The 21,760-nt window shown below is 41.7% G+C and overlaps 1 protein-coding gene and 1 long non-coding RNA gene across 8 annotated transcripts in view; both read right to left on the bottom strand.

Moving 5' to 3' along the window:
- Positions 1–21,760, bottom strand: part of LOC126960869 (uncharacterized) — a 289,975-nt gene that overhangs the window by 124,737 nt on the left and 143,478 nt on the right. The window lies entirely within an intron of this gene.
- The window catches only part of ESRP1 (epithelial splicing regulatory protein 1), a 69,112-nt gene that overhangs the window by 39,931 nt on the left and 7,421 nt on the right, over positions 1–21,760 (bottom strand). For all 7 annotated transcript variants that reach the window (XM_050800499.1, XM_050800502.1, XM_050800498.1 and 4 more), the window contains exons 5-10: positions 7,986–8,084; positions 7,803–7,857; positions 5,245–5,355; positions 4,997–5,129; positions 4,868–4,910; positions 1,820–2,121 (exon numbers count right to left, since the gene is read on the bottom strand). In XM_050800499.1, coding sequence (XP_050656456.1) covers positions 1,820–2,121; positions 4,868–4,910; positions 4,997–5,129; positions 5,245–5,355; positions 7,803–7,857; positions 7,986–8,084 — 743 coding nt within the window. The remainder of the gene's footprint in view (positions 1–1,819; positions 2,122–4,867; positions 4,911–4,996; positions 5,130–5,244; positions 5,356–7,802; positions 7,858–7,985; positions 8,085–21,760) is intronic.

Consider the following 21,760-nt stretch of genomic DNA (forward strand, 5'->3'; position numbering starts at 1 on the left):
TAAAGATCTGAAACCACATCTCTATCTAGTTTTTTCTCCTGGTTTGGGAAGAATGCGTGCCATGTTTGAAAACTCAAGCACATTTTAGAGATTCAGCACTTATGACATTTTCAAAAAGGTATAAAAATTTTTTTTTTTTTTTTTTGGTGGGGGGAGACAAAGCCTTGCTTGGTCACCCAGGCCAGAGTGCAGTGTGATCTCAGTTCACTGCAACCTCCGCCTCCTGGGTTCATGCGATTCTCCTGCCTCAGCCTCCCAAGTAGCTGGGACTAAAGGTGCACACTGCCACACCCAGCTAATTTTTTTTTTTTTTGGTATTTTCAGCAGAGATGGGGTTTCACCTTGTTGCCCAAGCTGGTTTTGAACTCCTGAGCTCAGGCAATCTGCCCGCCTCGGCCTCCCAAAGTGCTAGGATTACAGGCATGAGCCACTGCACCTGGCCAGATTTAAATTTTAAACTGTAAGAATGTAGCTAGTTTAGGGTTCAAGAGCACCAGTACAATGGAACACAAAAATAATTTAGAATTTCACCTAAACTTATTCTAAGTACAAAAATCATTTTGGTATTCTACTAGGTAAAAAGGTTCTTAACTTTGCACAATTATTTAAAATCACAACATATAATGGGATGCAGAAGCTACACAAGACTCTGATGAACTCACAGAAATAAGTAAGTATCCTAAATACTTACAAAGCAGATCTGTGGAATCATTTGAATCACTATTCTACTATGGGACACAAATAGAGCAAATTGGAAAAGCTATGTAAAAAGCAAGTTGGAAAAGCAGTCTATACCATTTCTGCTACAAAGAAAAACTGATCCCTGAAGACATGTTCAGCTGGTGGCTGGTAAGTCAAGAACAGTTGAAAAGCTTGTGATTCTGTAAATGGTTTAATGCCTAGATCTCAGTACATTTTTGAGGAAGTGATTGCCTCATTTTGTGCCTCAAAAACGCTGAAAGTAGCCAGGCGCAGTGGCTCACACCTGTAATTCCAGCAGTTTGGGAGCCCGAGGTGGGTGGATCACCTGAGGTCAGGAGTTCGAGAATAGCCTGGCCAACATGGCGAAACCCCATCTCCATTAAAAATTCAAAAATTAGCTGGGTGTGGTGGCAGGCACCTGTAATCCCAGCTACTCAGGAGGCTGAGACAGGACATTTGCTTGAACTGGGGCAGGCGGAGGTGTCAGTGAGCCGAGAGTGCGCCACTGTACTCCAGCCTGGGCGACAGAGTGAGACTCTGTCACACACTCACACTCACACACACACACACTCACATGCGGAAAGCTAGTAAAAACAGGACAGAGCTCACCAGCAGGGTATGAAACTGATGAAGTCTTTTGGGAAATAACATTTGGCAACACATTAAAAACCTTAAAAGCTCACGCTCTATATCCAGTGCTACAGAAATCAAACTGATGACAGTTCAAGCATTTTACATAGAAATGTCTTACAGTAGAAAAAGATCAATCTAAATGTACACTAGAGGAATTTCTAGATAAAGTATGCACTTCCATGAGATATTTAAAGATGAAACTTTTCAGACATGGGTAAACTTTCAAGATACAGTTTTAAACCAGAATACAAAATTCCAGCTATAGCAGTATCCCATTTCTGTAAAAACACATAGTATGTTTTCTGTGTGTGTACAGGATAACAGTGGCTATCTCTTGGTTATAGAATCAAGACTATTTTCATGCAGTTACACTTTCAGTATTTTGCCAGTTTTATTTTAACATAATGAGTAATGTAGGACTGTTTTCAGAGATAAAGAACAGAAATCAATGCAAAGGTACAACATACTCGTTTTTAAAACCAACCTGCTGAACTTCAGCTGCTGTGCTCCTGAAGAGTTCAATGTATCTTTTACCCAACAAGTCTTTATGCTTCCTTAATGCGTTCTGTGCATATTCCTCACAAGCAAAGAGGACAAAAGCGTCCCCTGTTGGCCTACCATCTGGGTAGGTGACAAAGAGGATGCCTTCCTTTCCCCCAGTAATAGGGCAATGCTGTCCAAAGAAGGCCACCACTTCTTCCGCTGTGGCCGTGAAAGGGAGCCCCCGCATGCGGACAATGACTTGATTTTCCTTGGAAAGAAACTGGGCTACCTCATTGGAAGTACCTAGGGAAAACAAATACCAGGAAGCAGGGAGAGAAATAGTTAAGACATCAACATTACCGATTTTAAAGTGATAAAAGCCCTGCCAATGTATTGAGTTCGTAATGAAGACCCACACTCCTATTGAATTCAAAATAACATCCTAGAAATCAGAATTTTCTCCTACTCCTCCCCTTCTTCATAAAACATCCTTTTTATTTTAGGAAGCTGGCAACACAATAAAATCATGGGCTGATCACTAGTAAGTCATTGTGGTAGTTAAAGGCACAGGTCCTGGAGCCAGAATGCCTGGGTCCAATCTTGGTTTTACTGCTTACTAGGGCATAATCTTAGTCCAGTTCAATTCTGTGCTTTTTCTGGTCTGTAAGATTGCCTATGTCATAAATTATGAAAATTAAGTAGGGTAACAGATATAAAGCACTTTGGCTTTAAAAACAAAAATCTTTTCCTGATTACTCCCCCCACCCCCCAGAAAACCATCTGCAAGTAACTCAATTACTTTTTTTTTTTTTTAAATTAAGAAAGGTTCAAACACTCTTGAGTAAAAACAATAGTATAATGATTATATGGGGTACCTACTTTCAATATTGATCAACATTCTGCCTAACATAAAACATTTTGTACAGTGTTGTCATATAGCAAATACTTAAATGTGTATCTTTGAAACTCGTACACTAGTAACATTTTCCCTAATAGCAAATTCTTCTTTGTGCTTCTTTTTTTTGAGACACAGTTTTACTCTGTCTCCTAGGCTAGAGTGCCTCAGCTCACTGCAATCACCGCCACACAGGTTCAAGTGATTCTCCTGCCTCAGCCTCCTGGAGTAGCTGGGATTACACAAACACACACACACACACACACACACACACCCCTACACCTCTCCTGGATAATTTTTGTATTACTAGTAGAGATGGGGTTTCGCCACATTGGCCAGGCTGGCCTTGAACTCTTGACCTCAAGTTATCTGCCTGCCTTGGCCTTCCAAAGAGCTGGGATTAAAGGCATGAGCCACCAAGCCCAGGCCCAATAGCAAATTCTTATCGCATTGCCCATATACAATGAAATCCCAGAAACGATATAAACATTAACTGACTTTGCCATCTCCAAGTTGCAATGCATCTATCACAAAATGTCAGGATTTAGGTAAAACCACAGCAACTCCAAATATATTTGGCCCCAAACAATATCAAACATTGCTTGGGAACTCTGGAAATGCTCCTAAAGTCCTGAATTTTGAAGACTTAGAGTTTATCTAAAGATGAACTGGAGCAAAAATATACCAGCAAATTGTGTTAATAGGATGCTGCTCCTGTAAGTTCTATAGCTGCAAAATTTTCACCGGGGCTATGTAATGCGGGAATACAAATGTTCTTTTACACAGTGAAAGTCATCTTCATATAATTTGGCAATAGGTGTCAAATGGCTGTTGAAAAGGTCCACAATTTTTTGATTCAGCTATCCTTCTTTTAGAGATTTATCCTAATGAGTGGTGCACACAGAGATTTAAAACTATTTACCACAATATATTAAAGTCAAAAGTTGGAAATGAGTTCTAAATCCTCAACAGGGATATTTTATTTATTACAGACAGAATCTCGCTATGTTGCTCAGGCCATTCTCAAAATACACCAAGGCTCAAGCAATCCTCCCTGTCTCAGCCTCCCAAGTAGCTGGAATTACAGGCACAAGCCATGTGCCCAGCTCCAACAGGGATGTTTTAAAATATTATGGTACATATAATACTATGTAGCAATTAATATTTAAGAAAATTGAGTAATGTAGGATGTTCATAACACATTAAAAGGAAATTATAAAACAATATGAATGAGCAATAGAAACTTACAAATTAGATACATGTGTAGAAAAAAAATCAGACAAAAAGCACAGTGAATGTTTTATACATCTGTTACTTCCTTTAAAGTTATTAATCACTAAATAACTGGATAAAAACCACATCTGTTCCACCCTCTTTTTAACCATATTACCGTAAATATGTATCCAAAAATACTGTGAGACCCAAAACTACCATGTTTCTGGCGACTCGTGTTAAGTTTAGAGAAAAAGTAGAAGCACATGTGCAATAATCCCAGGTATTGCAGCATAGCTGTTTGAAAGCAGTTTTCTGACTCTTCAAGAATATCATTTCCTGGCCGGGCACAGTGGCTCAGGCCTGTAATCCGAGCACTTTGGGAGGCTGAGGCAGGAGGATCAATTTGAAGCCAGGGGTTCCAGACCAGCTTGGCCAACATGGTGAAACCCCGTCTCTATTAAAATTACAAAAAATTAGCCAGGCGTGGTGGCACACACCTATAAGCCCAGACATTTGGAGGCGGAGGCACAAGAACTGCTTGAGCCTGGGAGGTGGAGGTTGCAATGAGCTGAGATTGTGCCGCTGCACTCCAGTCTGGGTGATAGAGCAAAACTCTGTTTCCAAACAAAACAAAACAAAACAAAACAACCTAGCCTTTCCATATGCATACAACTTCATATCACCTTTTCACCTTCGTATAGTACTATTTTTAATGGCTATTTAACTATAGTAGGCTGGCTCAAGCCTTAAGACAAGTGTTATACATTAAGCTCACTGTTATTACCGGAAGCTTCTACTTCTGGGGAAGAAAATCTATTCCCATGTTACAGTAGAAAATAAAAACCATTCATGACCCTATTTATCCACTCTTGCTAAATTAAATATGCAAAATTTTCATATTCTTGTTAACTAAAGCCACATTATATAAAAGGCACTTACCACCGGCAATTTTAAGAAAATCTTCACCTGTTGCTTTGTAAACCTGAGAAAAGACAGAGAAGTTAGTGTTTCTGAGCCTATGTTAATTCTCATTCGCGATGTCCAGGGGTTCAGATTTTGAGGACATACCTCAATATACCGGGTCCCCATGTGATGTTTGTGCCTCTGTAGTGCTAGGTCTCGGTGCTCCTCACTTACAAACCTAACCAGAGCTTCTCCATTCCTTCGACCCTGAGCATTCAGACAAAGTGCTGCACCTCCCCTTTGAGAATAATAAAACAGATGGCAAGTAGAAAAAAAATACAGTGAGAAAAAAAAAGATAGAAAATCCATTACCCCTGTGGGATTAAGTAAAATAGATATTGAAGAAAACCAACTTGGCAATATTGAGTCCTTTGAAGAATCTTGCAATATCTTGATCTGAAGACTGCCATGGTAAACCTCGTGCCCTGACTACGGTGTTATCATCAATAAGTTCCATCTTGCTGCTGTGGATGAAGCAAAACTTCAGGTTGCATGATAAATGCCAGCAAGTCAGACAACTATTACCCCCTGCAAGACAACTGCCTAGTTACACAGGATGTATTATTTGGTGTTCAGACTACCAATACTACTCGATTTTCCTTATAACCTCAAAAATTACATGGGTACAGCTCAAAGTACTGTTTAGGTGGTTCATTATAGAAAGATGGCCATCTGGGTAGGCCCAACACAGCTAGCTCACTCAGCAAATCATCTATCTATCAAAGCTGAGGAAGGCCAGGCGTGGTGGCTCATGCCTGTAATCCCACCACTTTGGCAGGCTGAGGTAGGTGGATCACCTGAGGTCAGGAGTTCGCGACCAGCCTGGCCAACATGGTAAAATCCCGTCTCTACTAAAATTATGAAGATTAGCCAGGCATGGTAGTGTATGCTTACAATCCCAGCTACTTGGGAGGCCGAGGCAGGAGAATCACTTGAACCTGGAAGGTGGAGGCTGCAGTGAGCTGAGATTGTGCCACTGCACTCCAGCCTGGGCAATAGAGTGAGACTCCATCTCAAAAAAAAAAAAAGAGGAAATGTTTGCTTGGCACGCTCATGTCCTGAAAGTTCCTAGAATCCCAAAATATAGGTTTGAATTCATTCTCAAATCTAGCCAGTATACATGTGGGGTTTAAATCCAGTTTAGCAGCCGAATTTAGGATCAGAATAAAGCTGACAAGTAACCCGCAAGAGGAATATGTGTGCATGGTAAGAAGTCTGCCATTAAAATATCCCCCACATCAAACCAGGGAGCCATCCCAGAGAATATCCATAGAAATGCCTGTGAGTTCCTACACCTTAATGACTCACTTGCAAATCACTTATTATATTTTTTGACACCTTTTGATGTCTTATCCCTCCTAAGTTCATATTTTCAGTTCTCTCAGGACATTTTCTTAATAAGTCACTTTCTTCATAACTAAATCGGCCTCAAAGTCGCTATGGGCAAAGCTGTCAGAAGTTTCTATTCACTTCAGAGACCAAGCAAACACTCAATTCATTAGAGTGATTTACAAACAAACAGGTCTACCTGCGATCACTAACAGATACCACTTCATACTTCTCCCCAGCTATTTCCTTGGCTTTAAAGTAGAAACCTATATAGCCAGGCACAGTGGCTCACACCTGTAATCCCAGCACTTTGGGAGGTCAAGGTGGGTGGATCACATGAGGCCAGGAGTTTGAGACCAGCCTGGTCAACATGGCAAAACCCCATTCTCTACTAAAAATACAAAACTTAGCCAGGTGTGAGGTGTGATGGCACACATCTGTAATCCCAGCTACTGGGGAGGCTGAGACACGAGAATCGCTCGAACCTGGGAGGCGGAGGTTGCAGTGAGTAGAGATCACACCACGATATTCCAGCCTGGGCAACAGAGCAACAGTGTCTCGAAAATAAATAAATAAAGTACTTATAGAATGTACGTAAAATTTTATCTCAGTAAAAATTGTGAACTCTATTAAAGACTACAAGTTCTCCTTTGGAAATTTTCTAAGTGAAAGATTGGATAGTTTGGGGAGACCAAAATAACAATCACAGATACGAGCATATAATATACTTAAGGTCAGGGTGACTAAAGATGCCACTAAGTCATTACATTTTATTCCCAATATCCAAGCTCTAAGTAATACAACCTTCTTTTACAGATGACCTAACAGTGAGAAAGGATAGCTAAAAGGATTAGTAAAGTTTCTAAAATATGACAAGAATTAAGTGGCACAATATGAACAAAAACAAGTTAAAGGCCAGGTGCAGTGGCTCACGCCAGTAATCCCAGCACTTTAGGAGGACGAGGCAGGCAGGCAGGCAGATACGAGGTCAGGAGATCGAGACCATCCTGGCTAACACGGTGAAACCCCGTCTCTACTAAAAATACAAAAAATTAGCCGGGCGTGGTGGCTGGTGCCTGTAGTCCCAGCTACTCGGAGGCTGAGGCAGGAGAATGGCGTGAACCTGGGGAGCGGAGCTTGTAGTGAGCCGAAATCATGCCACTGCACTCCAGCCTGGGCAACAGAGCGAGACTCTGTCCCAAAACAAAACAAAACAAACAAAAACAAGTTAAAAAGCTCAAATAGGCCGGGCGCGGTGGCTCAAGCCTGTAATCCCAGCACTTTGGGAGGCCGAGACGGGCGGATCACAAGGTCAGGAGATCGAGACCATCCTGGCTAACACGGCGAAACCCCGTCTCTACTAAAAACACAAAAAATTAGCCGGGCGAGGTGGCGGCACCTGTGGTCCCAGCTACTCGGGAGGCTGAGGCAGGAGAATGGCGGGAACCCGGGAGGCGGAGCTTGCAGTGAGCTGAGATCTGGCCACTGTACTCCAGCCTGGGCGACAGAGCGAGACTCCGTCTCAAAAAAAAAAAAAAAAAAAAAAAAAAAAAGCTCAAATAAATAGTACTCGAGCACTTACCAAGTCCCACTTTCAAACTTGTAATTCACTCTCTCTGGATCTGAAAACCTGTGATCTAAAAATGAGAACATGCAAGTCATCATTTAGTGATTAGGGAGACAAAGTTGCAGGAGGAAATTTGAGTATAGGTAAGAGAAAAATAGTACAAATTCTGGACTGCACTACTATAAAAGCAATACTTACTATAAGGCTCTGAAATCATTGCTAAAATTATATTCCCCATATCTTCAACTTGAGAGGCTCCATATCGAGAGACTGAACTATTCTTCTCAAAATTTAAATCTGTGAGATTAAGTTAAGGAAACACTTTGGAAAGGTAAAATCAGGTTACTTCTAAATCAAAATTAAACCTATACCAAGCCAAGAGAGGGAAGATGGATCTAGCCGAGCTTCCTTTAGAAATCTCAGAATGGCTGCCTCCCATCAGTCAGTCATTCAACTTAGCCTCCAACTGCCCTTTTGGGTAAAAGGGCCAAATCAATCCAGTCCTGAGATATTACCAGGAATACGACTTTTATCTATCCAGTTGTAGCAAATGAATACTGAGCATTTTCATTTCGTTTCAAATCAAAGTATGCAACAAAGTTAATTAGAATATTTAATTCTCTGAAGCTGTAAAGCACATACAAGGCAATGACCATGCTGATTTCAAGATATGGTGACGTTATCAATACAAGGTATTAAATGACTTTTTTTGGCCTAATGTTTGAGATGGACACCGCAGATTACTGATGTGACATTACTTCCACATTGCCACTTTTGCTTAGAAATTCCATTATAGAACACTTTCGGAGCCCTGTAGGATAGTCCGCCTTTGATGACAGCAGATGCTAGTTCTAGACAGCAAATTTTGGAAACAATTCAAGCACTCAGAGTCAACATAGGCCAATGTGCTTCTTTACCAAAAGTATACTCTTCAAAACACATAGGTCAAACTTGGTTTGAGGGTGAAAACAGGAATTCACATGAAGTTTTGTGAATCTCTCTAAAATACGGATGTGTTTCCATCAAATAGAGGAATACCTTGAAAATATGGTAGGCTTGGTTCTAGAGCACTATATTAAAGTGAATATCACAATAAAGCAAGTCACACAATTCTGTGGGTTTCCCACTACATATAAGTTATGGTTTGACTGTACTAAGTATTCAATAGCATTATGTCTTTTAAAAAATGTACATGCCTTAATTCAAAAATACCTTGTTGCAGACGGGCACAGTGGCTCACACCTGTAATCCCAGCACTTTGGGATGCCGAGGCGGGAGGATTACTTGAGACCAGGAGTTCGAGACCAAGCCTGGCCAATATGACGACCAAGAGACGACCAAGCCCGTCTCTACTAAAAATACAAAAATTAGACAGGCGTGGTGGCACATGCCTGTAATGCCAGCTACTCACGAGGCTGAGGCAAGATAGTCGCTTAAACCTAGGAGGTGGCGGTTGTCGTGAGCTGAGAACACCCCACTGTACTCCCGCCTGGCCGAGAGGTAGACTGTGTCTCCAAAAATAAAAAACAACTTAACAACTTTGTTGCTAAACATGTTAATCATCTGAGCCCTCAGTGAGTCAATCTTTTTGCTGGTGGAGGATCTTACCTAGATGTTGATGGCTACTGATGGATCAGGGTGATGGTTGCTAAACGTTGGGGTGGCTGTGGCAATTTCTGAAAATAAGACAACGATGAAGCTTGCCACATCCATTGCCTCTTCCTTTCATCAAAGATTCCTTGGTAGCCTGTGATGCTGTTTGAGGGCACAGGCAGAGTTGACTTAGTGTCATTCTTGGTTTTGTTTGTTTTGTTTTGGTTTGGTTTTTTTGACAGTCTTGCTCTGTCGCCCAGGCTGGAGTGCAGTGGCACGACCTCAGCTCACTGCAACCTCTACCTCAGCCTCCCGAGCAGGTAGAATTACAGGAACGCGCCACCATACCCAGATAATTTTTGTATTTTTAGAGATGGGGTTTCACCATGTTGGCCAGGATGGTCTTGAACTCCTGACCTCAGCTGATCCACCCGCCTCAGCATCCCAAAGTGATGGGATTACAGGCATAAGCCACTGCACCCGGCCTCATTTTTGTATTTTTCAGTAGAGATGGGGTTTCACCATGTTGGCCAGCCTGGTCTTGAACTCCTGGCTTCAAATGATCTACCTACCTCGGCCTCCCAAAGTGCTGGGATTACAGACATGAGTTGCCACACCTGGTCAATTTAGCATAATTCTTCAGAACTCTAGGATTTTTAGAATGGTTAATGAGCGTTAGCTTCAACTTAAAGTCACCAGCTACATTAGCCTATAACAAGAGAATCAACTTTTGAAGCAAGGCATTGATTTATCCTCTCTAGCTATGTTAGTCCAGGATGGCGTCATCTCCTAACAGAAGGTTGTTTCTAGTACATTGAAAATCTGCTGTTTAGTGTAGCTACCTTGATCAGTTAGCTAAATCTTCTGGATAACTCACCGCAACTTCTCCATAAGCACTTTCTGCTTCACTTTGAATTATGTCGTAGAGATGACTTATTTCCTTCAATCTCGTAAACCAATCTCTGCTAGCTTTTCTTCTGCAGCCTCCTCACTTTTCTCAGCCTTCATAGAATTGAAGAGACTTAGGGCCTTACTTTAGATTGCACTTTGGCTTAAGGGAATGTTGTAGCTAGTTTGATCCATCCAGACCACTCACACTTTCTCCATATCATAGCAATAAGTATATTCCATTCAAATTACGCTTTCCTATCTTCTATAAATACAAGTGGGACCTAGCCTTCTCATCTTTGCTCAGATTAACACCCTATAATGTTTTGCTTTCTTATCATTCATATATTCACTGGAGTATTCAAGAAATTTTCCTTTATGCAACTTGGCAAATCATCTGGTACAAAAGGCCTGGCTTTTGGCCTACTTTAGCTTTTGACGTGTCTTCCTGACTAAGCTTAATCATGTCTAGCTTTTGATTTAAAGTGAGAGATATGCAACTCTTACTTTCACTTGAATGCTTAGATGCTACTGTAGGGTTAATTGGCTTAATTTCAATATTGTGTTTCAGGGAATAGGGAGTCCCAAGGAGAGGGAGAGAGATGGGGTAACCACCAGTTGGAGCAGCCGAACACACACAACATTGACCAATTAAGTTTGCCACCTAATATGGCCCTGCTTTGCTGGCCCCAAAACAATTACACCAGTAACAAAGACCAGTGATTACAGATCGCCACAACAGAATAATGACAATGTTTGAAAGGTGAGAGAGACAAGTGAGCAAGTGTTGTTGGAAAAATGTTGTCAGTAGACTTGCTGAATGCAGAGTTGCTACAAACCTTCCATTTTCTTTTTTTTTAAACAAAACAAAACTGGGCAGACACGGTGGCTCATGCCTGTGATCCCAGCACTTTGGGAGGCTGAGGTGGGAGGATCACTTGGACCCAGGAGTTCAAGACCAGCCTGAGATAGCAAGTCCTCATCTCTATAAAATAACAAATTGGCCTGTCATTGCAGCTACTCGGGAGGCTGAGGTGGGAGGATCGCTTGAGCCCAGGAGGTCAAGAAGTACACCACTGCACTCCAGCCCGGGTGACAGAGCAAGATCCTTTCTCAAAAATAAAAAAAAGACAAAATACAACAACTGTGAAGCACAATAAAGTAAAGCACACTAAAACAAGGTGCACCTGTGTGAGCAGACCCTAATGTGCCCCGCAAAACCTAACATTGACTTTCCAGCCCTTTACAGCAAAAGGTTATTGACCTCTGACCTATTACAGAAGAAAGGAGATTGCAAAAAGATGGCCAGATAAAAAGGATGCCACAGGAATGTTTGTCAATCAGTCTCAAAACAGAATATGGGGGAAATTTAGATTTGAAAGGAATATAAAAGTATATTCCATTCAAATTAAGCTTTCCTCTCATCTATTAATGGCAGGATTACCTAGCCTTCTCAACATTGCTCAGGTACCACCCTCTAAAGAAAGCACTCTTACCTTAATCCCTGAACCAAACTAGGCCACAAATGACCCACCAAAACTGTTCTTGGCCACAATCATCAATTTTAGAGTTCATTAGATACTATTCCTATAATGTTATGCTATCTTCTTGACCATCTTAACATTTCCTGGGTGTAGGCCCCCATCTTCCTCTGATCTCTTTCCATCTATCACCATCTCTATAGCTTCCAAGGATCTACTGACTTAAACGGTGGCATTTATTGGACACCATTTTGTGCCAAACACTCCCTATTTCTTCCAATTCTCATAATAACTCTGACAGATAGATTATAGCAAAACCAAACAGTTGTAGACACTAAGGCTGGGCATGGTGGCTTATGCCTGTAATCCCAGCACTTTATGAGGCTGAGGTGGGTGGATCACTTGGAGGTCAGGAGTTTGAGATCAGCCTGGCCAACATAGTGAACCTCTGTCTCCACTAAAAATACAAAAATCAGCTGGATGTGGTGGTGCATGCCTGTAATCCCAGCTACTCAGGAGGCTGAGGCACAAGAATCGCTTGAACCCGGGAGGCAGAGGTTGCGGTGAACCGAGATCATGGCCGCTGCACTCCAGCCTGGGTGACAGAGCAAGACTCCATCTCAAACAAACCACTGGGATTGAGTGATGTTCAGTAGTTCACCCAGTCACCTGGCTGCTGGGTAATGGAGGTGGGATTACACGACAGCTGTGATTTGACTATTGAACAATAGTGTGTGAGAAGTTTTATAAATTTGTAGATAAAAGTCAACTAAAGCAGACAGAGATCAAAAGTAAAAATGGAAAGCATTCCTGCCTGGTTAAAAATAGACTTGTAGCTGAAGAATCATTGTAATGAATTCTACTTTTTAACTAAGGATATGTTCTTGACATTTGGCTACCTTGGTGCCACACAACACGTCCCAGCACGTCTCCCTTTGAGCTGTCACAACCAGGATCAGCGGCGCTAAGCTGTGTAACAACTTGTAAGTCACCCAACCTCCTGAATGCCCAAGCCATCTCCTTACACACACACACAGCCTCAGTAGGCCAGTTTCTTCAATCTATGATCCTTAGCATCACTGAAAACGAGTGACAGAGAGGAATGAGAAAAAAAGTTTTAGTAGTAATTCTTTCCCCTATCAATTTATAAGTATATATTGAATTACTTGCTACACGTCTGATCTTGAGGGAAGGAAAGATGAGTCTGTGCCTCCTGATTTATAGCTCCTCATGCAACTTACTCATTCTGCCCTCAAGGCAGCCACAACAGCACAAACAGGCTTAGCCAGCTTTACAAATGAGAAATGCCTCAAGGAAATGAGGAAGGGTACAGGCAGAGGTGGTGGGAACAAAACTCATCATTTCAGGCTGCAAATGAGCAAGTAAAACTGTATATGCATGTTAGAGGAATCTATAGACTTGGTCTATATATTAACAGTAGGGACACTTTCCTTATGACCACCACTGATGAAACAGGCTTGAGGATTTAATTCACACTTGTGTTAGCTGAGGATATAATTCAGAGAGAAATTGTATGAAGTTTATCAATATTAGCTTATCTACTTAAAAAAGTTATCCTTCCCAACTACCTAAAATTGGTCACATCTGGTTTCAGAACATCCAATTTTTACTTGTAAATAATATCTTTTTAAACTAAGTTTTTAATAAGGTGATACATTAACTCAGACAAGTTTAAACTGTTTTATAATTACTCCAATTCGAAGTTTCATCTGAAAGCTGTTTTCCTTGCCACAGAACCCTCACAAGGTGTTAAGTCCATTTCTATGGTTTACTTTCATTTATTGTACAGTAACACAATTTCATGTTGACAGGCTTATAATACCTGTGCTAACGAACAAAGGAGTAGCTGATAAAACATAGCAAGAAAAAAAGAGAAAAGTTGATTAGTCTTCCATCTAAAAACTGAATTTTCTAAAATCATGTGATAGAGATGTTACTCTTAAAAGAGCTGCCTTTATGGGCCCGGCGCGGTGGCTCACGCCTGTAATCCCAGCACTTTGGGAGGCCGAGGCGGTGGGGGGGCGGATCACGAGGCCACGAGATCGAGACCATCCTGGCTAACACGGTGAAACCCTCATCTCTACTAAAAAAAATACAAAAAATTAGCCGGTGTGGTGGCGGGGGCCTGTAGTCCCAACTATTCAGGAGGCTGAGGCAGGAGAATGGCGTGAACTCAGGAGGTGGAGCTTGCAGTGAGCTGAGATCGCACCACTGCACTCCAGCCTGGGCGACAGTGAGACTCCGTCTCAAAAAAAAAAAAAAAAAAAAGAGTTGTCCTTTTTATTTTTTTTGAGACTAGGGTCTTGTTATGTTGCCTAGGCTGGATTGCGGTGGCTATTCATAGGTGCGATCCCACTACTGATCAGCACATGAGTTTTAACCTGCTCTGTTTCTGGGACAGTTCACTCCACCTTAGGCAGCCCTCCACTCCACTCCCGGAGGTCGCCATATTGATGATGAACTTACTGCGCATGCTGGATGGGCATACCGCACTACAGCCCAGAACTCCTGGGGTTCAAGTGACCCTCGCACTTCAGCCTCCGGAGTAAGGATTACAAGCGTGTGCCACCAAACCTAGCTGTTTGCTTAATTTATTTATTTTTTCGAGACATGGTCTCACTGTGTTGCCCAAGCTGGAGTGTAGTGGCGTGATCTCGGCTTACTGCAACCTCCACTTCCCGGGTTCAAATGATTGTCCAGCCTTGACATCCCAAGTAGCTGGGATTACAGACGAATGCCGCCATGCCTGGCTAATTGTATTTTTTGTAGAGACAGGGTTTCACCACGATGGCCAGGCTGGTCTCAAAACTCCTGGGCTCAAGTGATCTGCCCACCTCAGCCTCCCAAAATGCTGGGATTACAGGCCTGAGACACTGTGCCCAGTTTGGTTGCAAAATTTTAAATTTAAGTTCTACATATAATCTGATATATTTTAAAGTGAGCTTTGAAGGAAACAAAAAATGTCACCATAAGAAAATATAACCAGAAGTCAAAACAACCAAAACTATTTAACAACAGCAATAAAATGCTGGGGGGAAAAATCTAAAACCTAGGTATGAGCTGAGAGGAGTGAAAAACGTAAAAATAAAATTAAAAAAAAAAAAAATAGAAGCCAGGTGTGGTGGCTCACCCCTGTAATCCCAATACTTTGGGAGGCCAAGGTGGGTGGATCACTTGACACCAGGAGTTTGAGACCAGCCTGGCCAACATGGTGAAACCCCATCTCTACTAAAAGTAAAGTTAAAAAATTAGCCAGGCATGGTGATGCACATCTGTAATCCCAGCAGTTACTTGGGAGGCTGAGGTATGAGAATCCTTCAAACCCGGGAGGTGGAGGTTGCAATGAGCTGAGATCGCACACTGTACCCTAGCCTGGGTGACAGGGCGAGACTCCGTATCAGAAAAAAAAAAAAAAAAAAAAAAAAAAAAAAACCACTCAGACAGATACACACATACTTAAAATACTACTTTTGTCATATCCCAACCAGCTGTCTCAGGTTAATACAACCTTAGTTTTAAACCTTACTTCCCAGCTTTTTTTTTTTGGTGAGGCAGGATCTTCACACTTGAATGCAGTGGTGTGATTAAGGCTCACTATATAGCTTTGACATCTTGGGCTCAAGTGATCCTCCCACTTCAGCCTCCCAAGTAGCTGGAACCACAGGAGTGTGCTTCCACACCTAGCTAATTTTTAGATTTATTTTTGTAGAGATAGGATCTACCTGTGTTGCTTAGGCTGGTCTTGAACTCCTGGGCTCCAGTCCCCTTGCCTTAGCGTCACAAAGTGGTGAGATTACAGGCATGAGCCACTGCACCCAGCCTCTTACTCTTAGAGGATAAAAAATAAGATCCCTACCTAACAAATATTACTTCTTGGAGATATTATTGTACTGAAGAGTCATGCAGAAGGATTTCCAACAAACCTAGTAAGTCAATTATACCCTAGAAGAAATAAGATGGAGGTAGGGTCTCATTCAACAAAGGATATTAAAAACTTTACTTTGGAAAAAGACACTTATATGGGATAAACAAATTAGGAAAAGGAGAGACTCCTTGATAAGTCTTCCGAAGCTTTCTAAAACAAAAGGATTAATTTGAAATTTCCAAACTCCCATTTTAAAAGTAAAATATTTTATGTTTTTGAGATGGAGTCTTGCTGTCGCCCAGGCTGGAGTACAGTGGCACGATCTTGGCTCACTGCAACCTCTGCCACCGAGGTTCAAGCAATTCTCATGCTTCAGCCTCCTGAGTAGCTGAGATTACAGGTACCCGCCACCACACCCAGATAATTTTTGTATTTTTAGTAGAGACGGGGTTCCGCCATGTTGGCCAGGCTGGTCTCAAACTCCTGACCTCAGGTTATCCACCTGCTTCGGCCTCCCAAAGTGCTGGGATTACAGGCATTACCCACTGTACCAGGCCAAAATATTTTATAATTAAAACAAACCACACTTAATTAACATCAGTCTGAGGGCTGGCAAGGAATATGCAGTATTTCTAGTTACTTCACTCACTGCAGATGACAAACCAGTGTCCTTGCTCATTTGGCTCATGTCACGCCAATGTGATGCCAGAGATAATTCCTTCCCCCTCCAGCTAACAAGGTCAACTACTGGCCCAGCTTATCTGTATACTTGATGATATATTATATATATTAAAATCCTTTCCATACACAGAAAAGTACCAAGGAGGATTCAGTGTTAGCCTTCACCTTTACAGCAGGGCAGTGAAGGTTTGTAAAATTATAAAGCCCCAGCTCATTTCACTGTTAGAATAAACTCCTGACTTTCAAGTTTACCTGTACTAACATGTAGCTGACACTTTGAAAGGTCTACATCTAGTCTCACATAAGGTTAAAAAAAAATTCTATGTATAAAATAGTTTATATAAGTTTTAAAACAATAAGGAAGTCATTTCCAAAGTCCCTTACCAGCTGTTTCTCCTGTTCTGAGACACCCGACAACCTGGTAGGGTCCACAGGATCAGTCAGCATTACAGAGTGTGGAGCAGGCTAACCACCAGCTAAGTGGCAGCACACACTATCTCATTAATCCTTATACAATAGTCTTACCCATTTTAAGATGGGGAAACTGAGGCTGAGGGGTCAAATAAATTACCCCCAGCATTCATGTTCTTAACTACTATCCTATTATCCCCAATTGTAACCTATAGGAAAAACAGGCTAATGTCACACACTGATAATAGAGCACACATATGTGCACACACACCCCCCATGAATCCTTTACACCCCCAAGAAGTGATGAAACATACACACCCTACTAACCTTTGAATGGGCAGGCATGAGCAGTTTAGTGATTTTTCCTGATAATGAAAATTTGCCCTAGTGAAATGGCAATCGTAATCATGTCAAACAGCACATACGAATGCAATACCCTATCATGGAATACATATTTTACAAAATTAACTCTACTGCTTTACGGTTTGATATGTGCTGAGCAAACACAGGATATTAACTTAAAAGGGAGACAACCTATTTGAGGTAGCCAGCGTGCCTCAAATGATTGTATGCATTCTAAACTATTTCACCTTGTATATTGTTGGATGCTAGAGCATCTAACTTAAAGACAAAGCCTCTAAGCCTCAGTTTCCCTAGCGATAAAATGGGGATGAAATCTCCCCACTGAGCCGTTCATGGCACATGTAGTAAGCAGTCAATTGATAGTTATTTTCACCTGTCCTCCTTACCATACTTTCAGAAAAATAAGATCTTAATAAATGCTTGGCAAAGGGATGTAAACACAATATTAGAAGTCTTGATTAGTGAGAATAAGTAAGTTCCTGACAAACAGCTAACAAAAAGCAGGTTAAGAAATCAGGAGGAAGTAATTCCATCCAACATTAGTGGGGGAAAAAATGAGTTTAAAAAAAAAATGAAAGAAGCCATTTACACAAATGTCCTTTCAGCAGGAGACAACTAGTATTAATTTCCCTAAAGGATCTAAGATAATTAAAAAAAAAAAAAAAAAAAGCCCCAACCCCTATTATCACACCCTCAACACCCACATTTGATTAAGTAAAAAGCTTACAACATGTAATCCACAGTTTACCTGCTAGATGAGGTCTCTCAGCTAGCATCACATGATTCAAAAGCAGGCAACAATGCAACTGGAATAACTCAAAGGCCTAATATCAACATCAGAAATGTGTTTTAGGACCAGGCACAGTGGCTCACGCCTGTAATCCCAGCATTTTGGGAAGCCGAGGAGGGCAGATCACCTGAGGTCAAGAGTTCCAGACCAGCCTGGCCAACATGGTGAAACCCCGTATCTACTAAAAATACAAAAATTAGCTGGGCATGGTGGCACATCCTGTAATCTCAGCTACTTGGGAGGCTGAGACAGGAGAATTCTTGAACCCAGAAGGCGAAGGTTGCAGTGTGCAGAGATTGCGCGCTGCACTCCAGCCTGGGCAAGACAGAGACTCTGTCTCAAAAAAAAAAAAAAAAAGTATTTTTGAACAAATACAAAGACAAAAGAGGGAAAGAAGTGCCAAAAATAAGAACCAGAACTACACTCAAGAAATTCCTGGTCAGGTGGTGTGGCTCATGCCTGTAAAACCAGAACTTTGGGAGGCTGAGGTGGGTGGATAACCTGAGGTCAGGAGTTCAAGACCAGCCTGTCTAATATGGTGAAATACCGTGTCTACAAAAAATACAATATCAGCCAGGCGAGGTGGAAGACTCCTATAGTCCCAGCTACTTGGGAGGCTAAGGCAGGAAAATCGCTTGAATCCGAGAGGTAGAAGTTGCAGTGAGCCAAGATTGTGTCACTCCAGTCTGGGCGACAGAGTGAGACTCTATCTCCAAAAAAAAAAAAAAAAGAAAAAGAAAAAGAAAAAAATTCCTAAACCCTTTATCAAAATGGTCCTACTTTTTCATTTACATGGCACTTCACTTACAAAGCTTTCATTTTGGAATACTCAAGATTAAAGTTTGGCTCGGCAGACACTAGTAACTCCCAGGAAAGCAAAGCTGCTGTGTGGCAGTGTATACTCAGCTCAGACTTTGTGACTCTACAAATTGGGTTTTAGTCTCTTCTTCCATTAGAAATACGCAACATTGGCCTGGCACAGTGGTGCACGTCTGCAGTACCAACTACTTGAGCCTAGGGCACGGGAGTTTGAGGCTACAGTGAGCCATGACCATGATAGCATTACAGCGCCAATGCACTCCAGCCTGAGCGAAAGTGAGACTTTAGGGGGGAAAAAGAAAGTGACCACACTATAATTTTCTTTCATCTTCCATAAATGCCTTGAAATACTGCATATTATTCAAGTTCCACATATTGTTCTTTTAAATACAAGGCCTGGTTGCTTTCCCTCACCATTCCCCCTGGAAAAAAGTCTGCCTTAAACACAAAAATTGCAGTGAGATATAAAAAATGACACTCTTCCCATATGATCCAGCAATCACACTCCTTGATACTTACCAAAATAAATAAAAATCCTAGGCTGAGCGCAATGGCTCACACCTGTAATCCCAGCACTTTGAGAGGCCGAGGAGGGCGGATCAAGAGGTCAGGAGATCAAGACCATCCTGGCTAACATGGTGAAATCCCGTCTCTACTAAAAATACAAAAAATTAGCCGGGCGTGGTGGTGGGCACCTGTAGTCCCAGCTACTCCGGAGGCTGAGGCGGGAAAATGGCGTGAACCTGGAAGGTGGAGCTTGCAAAGAGCTGAGATCGCCGCCGCTGCACTCCAGCCTGGGCGACAGAGCAAGACTCTGTCTCAAAAAAAATAGAAATAAAAATGAATAAAAAAACCTATGTCCACATGAAAACCTGCATGTGATGTTTATAACAGCACTATTCATATTTGCAAGAACTTGAAAGCAACCAAGATGTCCTTCTGTAGGCGAATAAACAAACCATACATCCAAACAATGAAATTCAGTGCTAAAAAGAAACTATAAAGCCACGAAAAAACATGGACTAATCTTAAATGCATACTACTGGCTAAAAAGACAATCTGAAAAGGTTACATACTACATGATTCCAACTATATGACCTCCCAGAAAAGGCAAGACTACAGAGACAGTAAAGATTGGTGGTTGTCAGGGGTTAAGGCAGAGGGAGGAATGATTGGCCAAAGTACAGAGGAGTCTTAAGGCAATAAAACTACTCTATTAGGGATAAAAGACTTTAAGGTAGCAGGTAAAAACACAAAACTAAACAAAAAAACTATTCTGTACTATGCTATTACTACAATGTACTCTGATACAACAATGGTAGATAGATGTCATTATACATTTGTCAAAATCCATAGAATGTACAAGACCAAAAGTGAAACCCAATGTAAACTATGAGCTTTGGGTAATAATGACGTGTCAATGTAGGCTCATCAGGTGTAACAAATGTACCACTCTGGTATAGCACTTTGACAGTGAGGGGGCAAGTGGAGAGGAGGAGAGGAAGAGGGAGAGAATAACAAGGGTTCTATAAGAACACTATACTTTCTGCTCAATGGTGCAGCATGTTGACAGTGGGGGAGTGAGTGAGAGAGAGTGTGTATGTATGTGTGTAACAAGGGTTATATAAGAACACTCTATACTTTCTGCCCAATTTTGCTCTAAACCTAAAACTGGTCTAAAAAATAAAGTTGGGGCCGGGTGCAGTGGCTCACACCTGTACTCCCAGCATTTTGGGAGGACGAGATGGGTGGATAACTTGAGCTCAGGAGTTGGAGACCAGCCTGGCTAACATGGTGAAACCCCACCTCTACTAATAATACAAAAATTAGCCAGGCATAGTGGCAGGCACCTGTAATCCCAGCTACTTGGGAGGCTGAGGCATGAGAATCGCTTGAACTCAGGAGGCAAAGGTTGCAGTGGGTTAAGATCGTGCCATTTTACTCCAGCCTGGGTAACAGAGGGAGGCTCCATCTCAAAATAATAATAACAATAATAATAATAATAATAATAATAAAAAGTTGAGATTACAGGTACAGCAGATGCGCCTGTAATCTGAACTTCTCAGGAGGCTGAGGCAGGAGAATTGCTTGAGTTCAGCAGTCTGAGACAAGGCTGGGTAACATAGCTCAACTACATCTCAAAAAAATAAAGCCTACTAATTAAAAAATAAATGAGGCCAGGATATGGTGGCAAACAGCTATAATCCTGCATTTTGGGAGGCCAAGGCAGGAGGATGGCTTGAGGCCAGGAGTTTGAGAACAGCCAGGGCAAAATATGAGGAACCATCTCTAAAAAATGAAAAAAAATTTTTTTTGTCTCACTCTGTCACCTGGGCTAGAGTATAATGGTGTGATCTCAGCTCACTGCAACCTCTGCCTCTTGGGTTCAAGTGATTCTCCTGCCTCAGCCTCCTGGGTAGCTGGGATTACAGATGTGCGCCATCATGCCCGGCTACTTTTTGTATTTTTAGTAGAGATGGGGCTTCACCATGTTGGCAAGGTTGATCTTGAACTCTTGACCTCAAGTGATCCACCCACCTTGGCCTCCCAAAGTGCTGTGATTACAGGCATGAGCCACCTTGCCCAGCTAAAACTGAATTATTAAAAATTTTAAATTTACTTGGATATAAAGTTAATAAAGCACGTTTCCAACACACTTAGAATATTGTGACATCACTGAGGGTCCAAATTGATATATCTGTATCCTCATTTAAAACAACCAATCAAGAATACAAGTATTTCACAACCAAAAAAATTAAACACTTCAACCTGCACATTCTCTTATCTGCTCTTCTCCAGGTGTTTACAGAAGCCCCTTTCCCTCCCCCACTGGTTTACCAGGTGAAACAGGTAATTCCTGAAGAGTAAAATGACCTTCTGTCCACTTGGCAAAACCATGTTTAATGACTATAGATCTCCCAATTCAGCGTCACTTTCATATTGGCAAGGAAAATGTTTAATGCTCTGAAAGAACAGAACTATTCTTCAGTTCAGACATTGTAGAAATACTTTGCACAGATGAGCACAAGTTGATATTCAGATTGGACATAATTGCTTTTAG

This window comes from Macaca thibetana, chromosome 8 (assembly GCF_024542745.1).
Source record: "Macaca thibetana thibetana isolate TM-01 chromosome 8, ASM2454274v1, whole genome shotgun sequence".
Taxonomy (NCBI): domain Eukaryota; kingdom Metazoa; phylum Chordata; class Mammalia; order Primates; family Cercopithecidae; genus Macaca; species Macaca thibetana.